The following is a 16140-nucleotide window of genomic DNA, read 5'->3' on the forward strand; positions in this document are numbered from 1 at the left end:
ATCTTCCTCCAAAGGAAAAAACTTTTCCAGATGTAGAAAAAGTCAAGTAAAAGGTTTTATTCTTTATCATGTCACGTGCACCCAGAAATCTGAAATGTTGGATTTACTTAAAATGTGTGTACAACTGTGTCAAGAAGCTTTTAAGATGCTCGGGCGAGTAACGTGTACTCAGCAACATTGTTATGTAATAGAAAACACTGATTAAAACCAACACCAGAGCGAATTTATTTTTTTTGAGTGTGCAACACTGTCACGATTGGCCCCTCCCAGTCTGGTGCATGTGCGTTTGTTTTGGTTTGGCCCATGTGTTTTTGTTTTGGCTTTCAGTCCAGCCCCCTTGTTTCATGTCTCCACCTGTGTCCCTCCTGTCCCTTGTTTACCCTGTTATTTAAGCCCTGTGCTTTGCCCTTTGTTGTGCTGGTCTTTGTTCTGTTTGTACTGTTTGATGGTGTTTGTATGTTGGTTCGGCGTTTGTGTTTATCATGTCTAACTGTCAATCTGTTCGTGCTGGCTATTTGAACCTGGACCGTCTTGACCATGACCCTGGATTTGACCACAATAAAAGTCGCTTATCTCAGCACATGCGTCCGCTTCCTCGCTCCCCGGCATTACAAACACTAGATTTGCTTTAAGGGTGTTTCCCAAGAGGATTTGTGATGCCAAGGACACACAGGTTTTGTTAAGACTTGGTCAAGAAAGTTACAAGATGTGACACATCAAAGATGTAAAAGAGTTGCTCAAAGCTCAAAATAAAGACACGGACCTACAGACATTCCACACTGTAAACTGGGTTGTTTATAGATGCCATTTCTGTTTACAATTTGAACACCATATCTGTGCACTGATCACTGAATACCACTGAATCGTCTTCCGAACCTCATGATTTCTTTCCCATCAAACAAACACTGGAAATCCCTGCGGTGTCAACCAACCCGGACTGCGAGCCTGGCCACTGATCTACAGGCTAACCCAGTCAAGCCGGCATTACCTCGGTAACCAAACAAAATCTCACAGAAAAGAGTAATTCTACCCTTATTCAGCACAAAACGGATGTTTTTAGCCTATCCACCAGAGAAACATGCCAAACTCAGGGAAGGGATCCAAGACAGCCAGGTAGCTACTTTTATAACGTTGGCTTAGTCATTTCCGTTGTTTGAGCAATCCATTATCTCCGCTCTAAAGATGTTTTAGAGATGGTGACCACAGTTAAGATAAGAAGCTATCGCCCTTCCCTGTATTTACCTGATAACTATATAATAAAAGCTCCTGCCACATTCAGATACCTCGCCAGAAGCGGTCACCTGCGGCACCACTGTAGGATGGGAGGAGTCATGTTTATCATGTGCACTGCAGACGCAGAACAGTTTGATTTTTCAATTGGCTTTAATAATAATCGATTCCCTTCAGTGTTATGTTGTATTTGTGATGTATTATGTTTCCAACAGTATGGGAATAAGAGGAAAGTTTAGCATTGATATTCAACATTATCTGTAGCACACAGCTGAAATGCTGAGCACAGATTGCTCTGAGACTTTTCACATCCAAACTCATTTAAAGCGCAGAATTTAAAAAGCCCTCTTGGCTTTTTTACACGTGGGAGTTATTCCAGTCTGGCTGGTTAGTCGTTTTTCTGTACAGACCTTTCAAGGCTTGTTTGCCTCAATGCCTTTTACTGCAGATGTATGAACTTGTGGTATGCCCTCCAGGACCTAGATGAAGGATAATTTCAGAGTGTTAGTCTATAATGGGAGAGACAGAGAAAATGATTTTAATTCTGGGGAAATTTGGGTTAGAATGTTCCATTCCTGAAGACTGCAGTTTAGTTTGCTGTGTGGTCAACCCCAGTTGGTGGCTAAGTGAATGCAACATAAATCAAGTGACAGGGTAAACACTGCATTCACAGCTGTGGCATACTTTCAGGAACTGCCAGCAATGTGGCACTGGATGATATGCTGATATAAACTAGGATATTAGGACAAAACAGCTCACCTTTCCCTTATTGTCTATGAGCGTTCTTGCCATAGCTCGTGTGCTGTGTGGACTTCCATCTGAGTTTGCGCCTATAAAAAGCTTATTGTTAGTCCAGGAGGTCTTTAGCAGTGCTGCAAGTGAAACATGGCTCAGCAGAGCAGATCAGTACCTTCTTTGACTCTCTTATAACCTCAAAACACTATGGACAATGAAAGTCAATGAAAGCAATGAAAGACTCACTGTGTGCTGGGCGGTGCTGGAGCTGTATGTTCAACCACACGTTGCGTCTCTGACTCCATTCCCCAGGAGCGTCCACTTCATAGAGGCGCTCCCTTTGTTCCTTGTGGGTCTCCAAGTACTTCTTGCATACTGCACAGAGAAATGTTGAGGCTAGGCGTGTCAGAAAAGCTATTCGATACAGTTCCTGTGGAGCTGTATATGCACATCACTCTGAGAAGCAGCGATGAAAGCATAAGGGAACATTATTGTAAATGAACTTTAACAATATTTTTTCAATCAATATATACATTACAGTGCAAGAATCAGAGGGCAATCTTCAATTATTTAGCTTCTGATCAAAACAGCCATTATGCACAAGTAATTTTTTTCAGGAGACATGTCTGAGGAGATTAGATATAAGATAATTCATCTGCATAAAAGAAGGTTAAGTCAAAGAAAAACAAGCTTAAAAAAGACAGAAGTGTCTTCTGAAACTTCTGAAACTATATTAAAATATTTATCAAGAAAATGTAGACCACCAAAAATGTCATCATCAGAGTCACTACCAACATTTAAAGAGCCCCAGTACTCAAAAATGTGACTTGTTTTGCTGAAACAAGCAGGGATCATCCCTGAAAAATGTGCTGTCTAGATGGCAGCAATGTTGCTCAGCATGGTGCCCTAATACCAAGACAGACACTGGCCTTTGAACTTTGCATAGTACGTTCCTGCTTTGCCACAGAGACCATCTCATGAGCTATAGCCCAGAGAAGTCGGCAGCGTTTCTGGATGATGTTGATCTGTGGTTTCCACTTGCATAGTAGAGTCTTTTCTTGCATTTGTGGATGCAGTGACAAACTGTGCTTACTGTCAAGGGTCTTCCCAAGTATTCCCGAGCCCTTGTGGTTATATTCATTACAGAAGCTTGGTGTTTTTTTAGCAGTGCCCTCTGAAGGATCAACATTTAATTCAACATTCAATGTTGGTTTTTGGCCTTGCCCTTATGCACAGAGATTTCTCCAGAATTTTGGTCTATAGATGGTGAAATCCCTAAATTCCTTGCAAATGTGTATTGAGAAAAAAATGGGCCTCATTCTCCAACCATTCTTAAGAAGAAATTTCTTCTTAAACACTCTTTTGCAGTTTTCATGAACATTCTGACATACATTAATGTTTTGTTTATATCTGTCTTGGTGCCTATTAAAACCTCCTATCTTCTTATCCGCAAGCGTCTGGTACTCTGTCATGAGCGTACAACCCCAATTCCAGTGAAGTTGGGACGTTGTGTGAAACATAAATAAAAACAGAATACGATGATTTTAAAAATCCTTTTCAATCTATATTCAGTTGAATCCACTACAAAGACGAGATATTTATTGTTCAAACGGATAAACTTTATTGTTTTTTGCAAATATTCACTCATTTTGAATTTGATGCCTGCAACACGTTCCAAAGAAGTTGGGACAGGGGCAACAAAAGACTGGGAAAGTTGAGGAATGCTCAAAAAACACCTGCTTGGAACATTCCACAGGTGAACAGGTTAATTGGAAACAGGTGAGTGCCATGATTGCGTATAAAGGCAGAAAACCAACACTGAATGCCGTGACCTTCGACCCCTCAGGCGGCTCTGCATTAAAAACCCACATCATTCTGTAGTGGATATTCCCACATGGGCTCAGGAACACTTCGGAAAACCACTGTCAGTGAACTCAGTTCGTCGCTCCATCTACAAGTGCAGGTTAAAACTCTGCCATGCAAAGCGAAGCCACATATCAACACCACCCAGAAACGCCGCCGGCTTCTCTGGGCCGAGCTCATCTGAGATGGACTGACGCAGAGTGGAAAAGTGTCCTGTGGTCTGACGCGTCCACATTTCACACTGTTTCTGGAAATCATGGACGTCGTGTCCTCCGGGACAAAGAGGAAAAGGACTGTCCGGATTGTTTTCAGCGCAAAGTTCAAAAGCCAGCATCTCTGATGGTGTGGGGGGGGGTGTTAGTGCCCATGGCAGGGGTAACTGGCACATCTGTGAAGGCCCCATTAATGCTGAAAGGTACATACAGGTGTTGGAGCAACATCTGCTGCCATCCAAGCAGCGTCTTTTTCAGGGACGTCCTGCTTATTTAAGCAAGACGATGCCGAGCCACATTCTGCACGTGTTACAACAGCGTGGCTTCGTAGTAAAAGAGTGCGGGTACTAGACTGGCCTGCCTGCAGTCCAGACCGTCTCCCATTGAAAATGTGTGGCGCATTATGAAGCTCAAAATACGACAGCGGAGACCCCCGGACTGTTGAGCAGCTGAAGCTGGACATCAAGCAGGAATGGGAAAGAATTCCACCTACAAAGCTTCAACAATCAGTGTCCTCAGTTCCCAAACGCTTATTGAGTGTTAAAGGAAAGGTGATGTAACACAGTGGGAAACACGCCCCTGTCCCAACTTCTCTGGAACGTGTTGCAGGCATCAAATTCAAAATGAGTGAATATTTACAAAAAACAATAAAGTTTATCTGTTTGAACATTAAATATCTCGTCTTTGTAGTGGATTCAGTTGAATATGGGTTGTAAAGGATTTGCAAATCATCATATTTTGTTTTTATTTACGTTTCACACAACGTCCCAACTTGGAATTGGGGAATTGGGGTTGTATGAACTGATGAATTAATTCCATAGCTGATGTGCTGAGCACAGGAAAAAACAGGTAGATTCCACTTCTAGTGCAAACAGAAACTGTTACACATGCTGAACAAGTAACTGCAAAATCCCTGCAGTTTGAAAGGGGTAATTAATGTTATGTGACATGTGATGTAATATGCTTTGGCAAGGGATTGTATCACTCAGCCTTACTAGTTTGACAATACTATGTTTTCCTCCATCAGTGATCTCTCGCTACAATGCCCAGCATGCATTATGCAAATACACCATAGAACCACAGAAAATCTGCCTCAGGGTGATTTAAAAATACTGACAGCTAATTTAGTCACTGATGTAGAGGCTTTCATCATTTTCATCATTATATTCATCTTCCTACCAGTGTCACTAGCCATCTGGCTTCCTCCTGCTTTTGCCAGCTAACAGGAAGGAAGATCAAACAGCCTGCCTTCATGTATCCCCCAAAGAACTTCAGTTTTTCAATAGTTCTTCCCACCTTTAAGGTACATCACCAAAAGAGTGATTTCCTAGTCCTTAATTCGGAAATCTTGCAGTAGAGACTACTAAGCCACCCCTGTAGCAGACGAATAGGCATGTTTACAGCAGATGTAAAGATGCCTTCATTTTTTTAATTTCAAAATCATTTGGGGCTGAGCCCAATGTTTAAAACGTTGCTTTGTAACAGGTGCTACATTGCAGTTCTTTGTTTCTGAACCAAATCAGGGGCAGTCATGGGCTGGAGGTTAGGGAACCAGCCTTGCGACCGGAAGCTCGCCGGTTTGATCCCCAGAGCCGACAGTCCATGACTGAGCAAGACACCTAACCCCCAGCTGCGGATTGGGCTGCCCACCGTTCCGGGCAAGTGTACTCATTGCCCCCTTGTGTGTGTAGAGGGTTAAATGCGGAGGTGAAATTTCTCCGGGACTAATAAGGGTCTCTCAATCTTACATCAGACCAAATCTGTGTAGTACATAATTAGAGGACCTCGTCAGGTTCAAGAAATTTTAACGCAAATTGAAAATTTAAACAAACCTTCACTTCAGAGTGGAAAAGCATATCGAACTGGAAAAATAAGTTTATTGTTACACCTTTATTTATAACCTAGTATCTGTTTTTGAGGATTACCAGTGGTTTGCATCTTGGGGAACTGCGGTTTTGCTGTTTTATTTCTTTCTTTGTGACTGTATTTGACACATTTACACATACATCTTTAGCAGTGCTCTAGATTCCACAGCTGAAAAAGCATTTTTCTTCATGATTGAAAGTTCATTTCAGCGGTCTACCACCAGTGCATTCTTGCTTCTTAAACAATGCTCCAGACAGTTGATTCTGGCACAAGAAATGTTTTGGCTATGTCTCCGCTTGATTTACTCCGATTTTTCAGTCTCATAATGGCCTACTCAACTTGTGCTGACACGTCTTTGGTTTTCATGTTGACAGACAACAGCAACTGGCTCCAGATACAGAGGCTACATCTAGAATGAACATTTCCTTAGTTCTCTTGTGCAGGAACTAACAATGCGGTGCCAGCACTTTGCCTAATAAGGCTGTGATTCCTATATTGTCCATGCAATATGAACCATATAAACATTGGTGCGTTTCCAATTCAGTGTGCCAGAAAACAAACAGCAAAAACAACACAACTGTCACTGCCCAAATACTTACAGATTTCATTATTTCTTAATTATTTTCTGTTAATTATAAGTGGGCAATATGCCATTTTTTATGATTGTTGTGATAAATTACATCACATTATTTTTCTGGGCATATAGTAGATCATAATACTTACATAACCCTGAACAACTGAATATTTTGGTACAGAAAGCCTAAGTAGCCCTGGTTACTTGGAACTGCAGCACAGTGTGCAAAACCACTTAATCAAAATCATAGTATTTACGGGTTTTCACAGCATTTTAAAGTACGGCAATTTGACAGCACGCAACAGAGAACAAACTAAAATATACATTTTTCTGCCAATTTCTGTTTCTTTGCTGAGTTTAACATATAGGAAAAAGTAACATAAGATGAAGAACCTGTGCACAGACCACATTTTAGATTTGCTTTTCTCCCCCAAAATGTTAAATTCAGCAAATAAACAGTAACTGTGCATTAAAATGAGCAGAAGTGTGTTCTCTGCAGAGGTTGTGTTAACTTTTGTTTACTTAGAAAATCAACAAAAATATAGGTTTACCAGGAGCGCCCAAACTTTTGCATTCGACTGTGTCATTGTTAAAATGCCTTGAAGTCTCCTGATGGCATCTTTTCGCCTAAGCCGACAGTTAATGCTGTTCAAGTGAACCAGTGATTCTCGCAGTGACTACAGAAGTCAAAGAGGCACAATACAGAACAGCCAATTAGAACAGAGGTCATTTACATATGTCTGTCTCAATGGCACAGTAACAAACTAAAGAGCCAGATTGGAAAATGGGCATAAAAAGGTATAATGGCTCTTAGATATATAAAATCATCCACCTATCATAAATGATCCTCAAAGGAAGAAAAATAAACCAAAAAAATGTAACATATGATCCCTTTAAAGTAAATCCAATTTGCAAGCATACATCAGACCTCATGTGCATCAGTGGAGGTGCTCAGTTCTAGAACCCTAGAACTGAACTTCCACATGCACATTTAGAATCAGGCCAGAAGGCAGAAGCCGGCTGTTGCGTCTGCTCTTTCTCCATCTACACTGACTAGTGGTGTAGTACCCGAGTCTGGTCTCGTGACTGTAAATTAACAGTCTCAATCTTGTCTTAGTCTTGACTTCATTGTGGCTCAGCCTTGTCTTACCCAGGGGGTAAGATGGATTTGGAAACTGTTGCTGAGACCATCTGAGTGCAATGCCTCCGTCTGACGTAACTGGAAACTGAACTTTCTTCTATTAAAACTGAATGAAAACAAAACCTTAAAACATGTTTTAAAAAGAATCAGTTTGCTCCTGATTGAGAGTCTAATTGATCCTTTCCGCAAGTCACGCATTGGCCCCATCAATCGGACTCCAACTCCCAGAATGCGCTGGGAGATCCCGTGACTCTGGACGCTCCTATCAGCGCTCACAGTCCCCAGACTTTTAACTGATGTCACCTGCATCTCATTATAGCACAGAGTACAAAAGCCTGGGCTTTACAAACAGCCAGTGTGAGGTTTGGTTTTCTCCGGAACTTACTGAGCGGTTTGACCGTGTTTTTGACCTTGTGTTTTGACTTCGTCGTTTGCCTTTCCCTTTTTGGTGCTTTCTGGTTGGTTGGATTTGTTATTAGAGGTTTGGCCTGAACTTTGACTACTCCTTTGTGTTTTGCCCCTTTCTGTTGCCTTGGCTGCCGTCTAACCTCTCGTCCGCCAACGTCTGGGTTTCTGTCATTTCGTAACATGTTTGTTGATGATCATTGGCTTCAAAATTCAAACATCCCCTAAGGGCAGCTTGGAATGTTGTTATTACTATATTTTCATCTCACAATAAAAATGCATGTTGTTCAGTTTATATTCCTTTGACTTTAGATAGAGACTTCTGAATAGTTTGTAGAGAAGAAGCGGCTGAGAATAAACTCATCATCATTTACTTTCGAAAGTTACAGTGCAAAGTTAGAACAAAACCATAACATAATAATGATTATAATTCATTCATAATTAGTAGTATTTTAGGCTATACGTTGTTCTACTTTACAAAACATTAAAGACAATATTATTTATGCATACATATGTATTAGGTACAGTGAATAATGATGAATGTAGTGCTTTACAGACCAGTTTTAGTTTTTCCCTCTTTCTTCTGCTTATTTTTATATCGTGATAGAATCTTAATCTGGTCTCAGTCTTGTCTCGATTTTGACCTGGACTCGACTTCTATGAAGTACTGGTCTTGATTTAGACTCAGTGTGACCTTCTCTCGATTTTGACCTGGACTCGCCTCAAGTGGTCATGATTATAACACTGGCAATGACATTAACTGCGTATCTCCTGGCTTTTTTGTCTGTTCCAACTTATCAAACGTCAGAAAAATACATTTCATGTAAAGTTAAAATGTCTTTACTTGGTATTGTTCAAGGGAATGTCTAATTCTGGCCATGGCAGTTTCTGTAGAGTGGTGATTCCTTATCTTTCAGGTGGACAGTACCTTGAAAACAGTGATAAAGGCACTTGAATACACATCTTAGTCATAGACATTCCTCTCTTTACAGTCTTGAAGATAACAGTAATATCAACTTGCCATCACGTAAAGCACGTTTATAAACAGTACACAGAGAAACTGACACTTTATCAATAATCATGTCATCAATGTGTCATTTTTATGCCACTTTCATAAATAAATAATAAAAGTTCTCAGACATTATGCAAATAAGGTCTTGCTGACTGATCGTCATTTACTTTTAGCCCTCATAACATTTTTGGCTGAAGTGCTGACTGACCTCCATACATGCTAGTAGATACGGGGCGGCTGATTCCAAGCACGCTTTCCTTGGACATGGACGTGCAGAAATCCTGGAGCATCTGTAAGGCCAGCCCATTCCTTCTCCAGTGAGTGCGCACAAACACAGTGTCCAGCACGGGAAGAAGGTAACTTTGACCAGTGCAGCCATCGCACAGGCTACCTTAAAGCCAGAGGTGGACAAAGTACACAAATCGTGTACTTGAGTTAAAGTCGAGACACCCAAGGTAAAATGTTCCTCCAGTAAAAGTAGAAGTTCCTCCCTTTAGACCTCCACTTGAGTAAAAGTACTAAAGTATTTCCCTTCAAATGTACTTAAGTATAAAGTAAAAGTACTAAAAGAGGAATTCTGGCTCTGATGTCCTGTTATCATTTTTATAACCAGACTGGCTTCATGAACTCATTTCAGGTGAAAGTCCTCCAGCGTCTCTCTTGGTAAACCAGTCTTTTAATAGAAGGTCATTAATTAGTGACGCTGACGTCTATTAAAATGATCAGAAGCACAAAACACTGAAGGTAAACAGTTTCCATCAGGGAGAACCGAGTGGCTCTGAAATCACTTTTTACACACAAGCAAAGTTTCAGTTTAAGATGACTTTATAAATTAGTTACAAGCTGAATAACTGGATGAGGGAACTGAGCTGAAATGATTTACTTCAGTAACTGAAAATTATGGCTTCTTTGCCTCATCAAAGACGCCACTAAAATCTGTCGGAGCTGTTTTATTTGATTCATAAGAACACTAAAGTACAACATGACCAGAGAAGATGAAACGCGGCTAGGGAGCATTCTTTCAACCACGCGGTCTTTAATGAAAGATCGTTTGAGGATAACTTTTCCTGGAGTGAGGCTTAAAAAAGATTTGAAAAACCACACCTTTCTTTTTAATGGTGTAAAAGCCAACAGCTTCTCCATCTTGCCAGAGGATTTTTCCATATTCCAGTGCAGAAGGAGCGGAGAAGTACATGCTTTCTCCTAGAGGCTTCTCCATAACCCCAAATATGATCTGACTGAGCAGGAAGAGTATAACTCTCTCCATCACTGACTGCACCTGTGGTGACAAAGGAAAACATCTACAAAATGTGCTCCAGCATCTTTATTTCCGTGACTAATCTTGTGACAAAACCTGAATCCTACAGATAAACAGTACATCCTTCCACTTAGTTAAAAGGCCTGTATGCCCCCCCACACCCACCCCCACCCGAAGCTTCGAAATAACATAATATCTATATGTTTATGTACCAAAAGAAGACATAATTCACAATACAAAGCTAAATGGGCAGATGCATGTTTTTGGTTGGTTTCTGGCTCAAGAATGTAACTGACTGAACTGCAGCTTCAAAACTTTAACAATGTTTATGTTCTACAAAAAAAGCTGTGGTTTTCCACAATCAGGGGACTTTAAACAAAATGTCAAATTAGGAATAAACTTGCTTGATCAATTCTACATATGTGTGACAAACTCACAATCAAAAGCCCATGTCTGGATTTGCTGGATGTCTTCAAAACCTCGCCGATGGGCCACCACTTGCCATGCAAGTACAACGCAACCACTGAAAGAGCAGGTTACACGGGATCAAAAGGAAATAAACAGATGACACAAAGTAGCAAGGAGGAGGATGAACAGGAGTCTGAAAGCTCTTAACCTTGGGTTTCATCTGCTGGTGTATGAAGGGCCAGAAGGGAATGGGGTGGACCTCCCTCACCAAACAGCATTAGCCGGCCTACGTTATCCTGAGTTACATGTACCTGAAGAAAAACAACAGCCACTGTCATCACGGTTCATCAATAGGAGATCAAATTCTAGCTTCAGCTCTCAGTAACAGAGGAGGCCGTAAGTAAGGCAATGATTCGTAACAGATGAACAGGATAATGTGATGTTCACACCTCTGCTCCACTGGGATGGCTAAAGGTCTTTGTGTCTGGGTGGAGGCTCTCCGGACCTTTATGAGAGTCAGGATTCAGCTCATGGTAATCCTGACAGGCCAGGTCCACGGGGTAGAAACTCCCTGAAGAGATGAACTTTTCAAACTCTCAGTGGAAAAAAGGCTCATACTTCATTGTCATGCACTGATGACAATAACGCCCCCACTACGCACCCATCCTAGTCCAGGACTCCAACTACCAGCTTATTTCAGATTCAGTACTCACCTGTTCTGCTGTCGAGCTCTGTGGAGCGCTTGGTGCTCGTGTTTAACCTGAACCCTCAGACAGAGTGGAAGTTATTCTGTCTACAAACTCTTACTTGTGTCCTGACGCTACAGAATAATGATAAATCCGGATGGTTTTGCATGCCAGGTCTGATTTTAATAATTGGACACGATCCAAGTCAAAACCATAGTCCTACCTTGACGGCTGACAGGCAAGTCTCCAGAAGTATCCATTTTGAATACGCGATGACCTTTGGATTTTATTACTTATGAAACAGCGCCACCTGTTGTTGATAGAGGGCAATTTACATGACGTGGTTTCAGTATATAGGCCTACAGTGAACTATTTCTATTAAGCAAGTAGATATCATTTATTATATGACTTTGCTCTATAATAGTCACATTTTTTACACATTTTCCATTCATTTAAAAAATCTTCTCTTTGTCCACTTTTCCATCTGGTGGTGCAAAAGCAGGACAGCTATTTGTAAGTTATAGTGATTTGATTAGTTCACTTCTGTTATTGTTGTTATGACAGGGCCCATATCACAGAAAAACATTTTTTTTTTAATGAATGGCTTTGATGTACTATGTGAACGCACCATTCACTCCCCATTCCATACGGTCCATATGTGGAAAGTGAGCTGCCTGTTTTGAATTCATTGTTTTTGGGATGCCAAAAAATGTACTCATTTACATATATATGTCTATTCATCCTGGTCCTCTCCGTGTGGAGTTTGCATGTTCTCCCCGTGTCTGCGTGGGTCTCCTGCGGGTTCTCCGGCCTCCTCCCACAGTGCACAGACATGCAGTCAGGCCAAGTGGACATGCTAAATTGCCCCTGGGTGTGAGTGAACATCTGTCTGCCCTGCGATGGACTGGCGACCTGTCCAAGGTGTATCTGCCTTCCGTCCGATGACAGCTGGGATAGGCTCCAGCACCCCCCACGACCCAGAAGGAGAAGCGGCTTAGAAGATGTGTGTGTGTGTGTGTGTGTGTGTGTGTGTGTGTGTGTCTGTTCATCCTGCAGCAGTTTTGCTCCGCACATTCATGTAGATGGCATTAGGACTGCACCAGCCTGGACTGCTTATTGTATGAAGCTCAACACCGGGCAGCCAACCGGAACAGTGGTGATCTGTTTACATGTATGTTAATGGCAGAGTAGCAGACACAGCCTATTTAGTTCTAAGAGGTAAAGCAAGGCTGGGAATTGCTTTTGTAAAAATGGATGCTGACTGTCTTTGACACACTGACCCATATAAACTTCTTAAGTGGACCTTGGAGAAAAAAATAAAATGCAAGAGAAATGTAAGATATGATAATACTCAAAAAAAAAAAAAGAAAAATAATACTTGAGAGCAAAACTCGAACCCTAAAGTGTCCATCAGTGCAGCATGTTGAGACCTACTCTACTCAGTTCTGGAGCCTTTCTGCTGACCACATTTTCAAAGGCAGATTTTGTTTCTACACCACACCAGGAGGTGCAAGCCAGATGTTGTGTCTGCTCTTTCTCCATCTACACTGAAATGGCCTATGAGGTCATGAACACATTGTGTTTTCATCCTTCCCAACACCTGCATCTCCCTCAAGCAGTGGTTCAAATTTGGTTCTTCTGGTCAAACCCTCAGTATCCCCATAGAAGACACTGGAAATGGGAAGATCGCAACAATAAAGCTGCAAAAGGCTGTCTGGGAAATACACTCTATGGATGGAACAATGCTGTAAGCATTGGATTGCATTCATTCACAAAAGTATTAATGAGGTCAGGCACTGATATTGGTTGATTAGTTCTGGATCACAAATGCCACTTCAACTCATCTCAGAGGTGTTGGATGGAGCTCTATTCCTCCAGAGAACGCAGTTCCGCTGATCCACATTCCAACACTGAAAAGCTTTATTCCCTTCTAGTCAATGCTTGGCATTGGGCATGGCAACCTATGGCTCATGTGTAGCTCCTCAAGTGTGCTGTTCTGTTGTTAACGCGATTGCATGAACATTGCATGAACGTGAAATTGAGCACCAGCAATGGGTGCAACTTAATGGTGGCACCAGTAATGGGTGCGCATTAAAGTAGCTGATTAGAAGGGGTGTCTGGATACTTTTGGACTTAATGTGGACCAACCTTTGCGGTTGACGCTATGAAGCAGAATCCTGGCTACCAAGGATTTTCTCAGATGGGACTCTAGGCCACCCACTGCAGTCGGTTTGTTAGCCAGCGATGGAAAACAGAGCAGGTGAAGTGTTCATACCATCCACTAGATGGCAACAGGAGGATACTGAGGATACTGAGAGGAAAACATTATAAAATATACATGAAGCAAAACTGTCTAAATATAAGCCACATGGACTAAACAGTAAATTACAGCCCCAAAGATAGATTCATTCTGCCAGATTCGTTCTATAATATGACCTTTTATTTATTTATAGAAAACATATTTTGACTTTGAGGAAATCTCATGGGTTGAACCAGGCTAAGAAATTCCAGCAGCTTACCTACAACAGTTCTGCTGAACTCTTAGTCTGAGAGAGTAAGAAGCCCTCTGGTTGTGGGTATCTGCTCTTCTAAAGCTGCTGGTTTATCTTGTGACAGTAATTGGTGGAGACATGTCCTGGGTTGGGTGGCCCATTTTGCTTACAGCCATTGTTCATTTTTTTCCTTGTTATGCCTAGAAAAATGGACCACCCGGCCCCAAGCTACCACGGAGGGAAAAACACAGCACCCTGGGAACTGTTTTTGTTTACACCACAAGACTGACTGGGATAAAAACATTCACTGTAATAGATGGCTGTGCACTGTAGGCCTGCAATTAGGTTCTACTACACTGTTATTGCTTTTTTGCTGTTAATATCCACTGGCACCTCAGTTACTTTGAAAAACAGAGCAATAGAAAATCAACACTCACTCTTAACTCGTCCTCCTTTTACTTTTCCCTGGCTCCAATTCGTTTCCCACTTGTGCACAAACCACCAACTTCCCGCTGAGGAATTGTCGACATTTCTGGGATTCCTCTCGCAGGGAAAGGCCAGCTTGGCTTGTTGAATTTGTTTTTGTTGAGCTGTGGGTTTATGATCTTAAGGGATCAACTGTCACCCAGCTGTTTAGCTATTTGGCATCAGAGCTGTTGTTGTGAGAGGCAAACTCAGCCTCTGGACCCACCGCTACAAAACACCTGCAGGACGTATAGTCGAGAGGCAGTGCAGCAACAAGTGTGTCCTCACGTGCTTACTTCGAACTTTGGGTGAAATCGCCGCTTTCTGTATGCACTTTTGTGGCTGCTTGCAGACTCTTGGCATGCAACACGCCTCATGCTCAGGATTCCATGAGTGTCTTCAATCCTATCACATGACCAGACCTATCAAGAGGATTATAAGCTGGGCTCAGGCTATTCTGAACTCTAACCTCCTTAATAACTCGCTTCACTGATGATAACAATAACAGCACAAATTCTCTTATAAACAGTTAGAAGAGTCATCTTGCTAAGAGTTCACACAAGATAGCGAGAACTTTGTGTTTGCAAAGTAGGACGTCAGTTGCCAAACTGTAAATGCAGAAATTTCATTTACACTATAAGTCTTTACATCTTACTTGCGAGATTAATCAGTAAACTATGCAGTTAGGGCCTTTAGTGGTCATTAAGGGTATACAGCAGACGTAGTATCCTGACAAAGTATCTTCATGATAAAGGCATGGGGGCTAATCTCATGCTCAAGAGGTTCAGCTAATACATAATACCCAGTAAGCCTTTTAGAGCCAATACAACAATCCAATTGAAGAATCAAGGTTCAGCAATGCACACGAACACTGCAAGCACCGGATACCGTAACTGTCTCTTTAAAGGGATCGAGTGATTTGTGGTTTCCTCAACATAGTCTGTGCTCTATATAGACATTTACTTGCTATATGCACCATTTTACCGAAACTGGCTCAAAGTCAGAGTTCAAAACCGTTTCCTATTTGGACTTAAGTCTAAAATCTTTTTGCTTTTAGAAATCTTAATTCTGACTCATGTTTGTTTATTAAGACAAATTGTTGAACATTCTGTTTTGTCACTATACCAAAACAATCATAAGACCAGCGCAACTTCACCAAGTGTTTCAGGAGTGACCGTTTCAGGAGTGACCGTTTCATCTCATGACGATTCTTAATGTCACACACTGATTTTCAGACTTTATATTTACAGATATTTAGGAGGTGGCGGAGATGAAGATGCTGAGATTTTCGTTGGGAGTGACCAGGATGGACAAGATTAGAAATGAGCAGATCAGAGGGACGGTGAAGGTGGAGCAGTTTGGAGATAAAGCCAGAGAGGCCAGGTTGAGATGGTTTGGACATGTGTTGAGGAGGAATAGTGGATATATTGGGCAAAGAATGTTGGAGATGGAGCTGCCGGGTAGAAGGAGAAGAGGTAGACCTCAGAGAAGGTTTATGGATGTAGTGAAGGTGGACATGGAGATGGTTGGTGTGAAAGTAGAGGAGGCAGTGGATAGGGCGAGATGGAGGCAGATGATCCGCTGTGGCGACCCCTAAAGGGAGCAGCTGAAAGAAGAAGAAGAAGAAGATATTTACAGATATTTACCTCAGAACAATGAGATGTAACTGCTCACCATGTGACGGGTGATTATGCCGTCTCACTTCCTGCTCTAAAATGGCTAAAATAAGGCTCTGCTTATGGCCTAAATCTGTTTCATAGTCATGAAAACATGGGACACACACACACACACAC

At 41.8% G+C, this 16140-nt stretch overlaps 1 protein-coding gene across 4 annotated transcripts; it reads right to left on the reverse strand.

The window, feature by feature from the left end:
- Nucleotides 1–1364: 1364 nt before the first annotated feature.
- On the reverse strand, nt 1365–12285 carry fam169b (family with sequence similarity 169 member B). 4 transcript variants are annotated; one of them, XM_017697647.2, is made up of 10 exons: nt 11614–11629; nt 11418–11524; nt 11154–11275; nt 10913–11015; nt 10734–10819; nt 10143–10317; nt 9247–9429; nt 2212–2340; nt 1990–2060; nt 1365–1709 (listed from the first exon to the last, which is right to left on the reverse strand). In XM_017697647.2, the coding sequence occupies exons 4-10, from the start codon at nt 10980–10982 to the stop codon at nt 1644–1646; spliced, it is 780 nt and encodes a 259-aa protein (XP_017553136.1). In that variant the 5' UTR covers nt 10983–11015; nt 11154–11275; nt 11418–11524; nt 11614–11629; the 3' UTR covers nt 1365–1643. The 4 variants fall into 4 exon arrangements, 3 of the variants coding, with proteins under 3 accessions (XP_017553136.1, XP_017552878.1, XP_017553043.1); XM_017697389.2 differs by lacking the exon at nt 11418–11524 and having other exon boundaries at nt 11614–12285; XM_017697554.2 differs by having other exon boundaries at nt 11418–12285.
- Nucleotides 12286–16140: the final 3855 nt, after the last annotated feature.

Source organism: Pygocentrus nattereri, chromosome 7, assembly GCF_015220715.1.
Source record: "Pygocentrus nattereri isolate fPygNat1 chromosome 7, fPygNat1.pri, whole genome shotgun sequence".
Taxonomy (NCBI): Eukaryota; Metazoa; Chordata; class Actinopteri; order Characiformes; family Serrasalmidae; genus Pygocentrus; species Pygocentrus nattereri.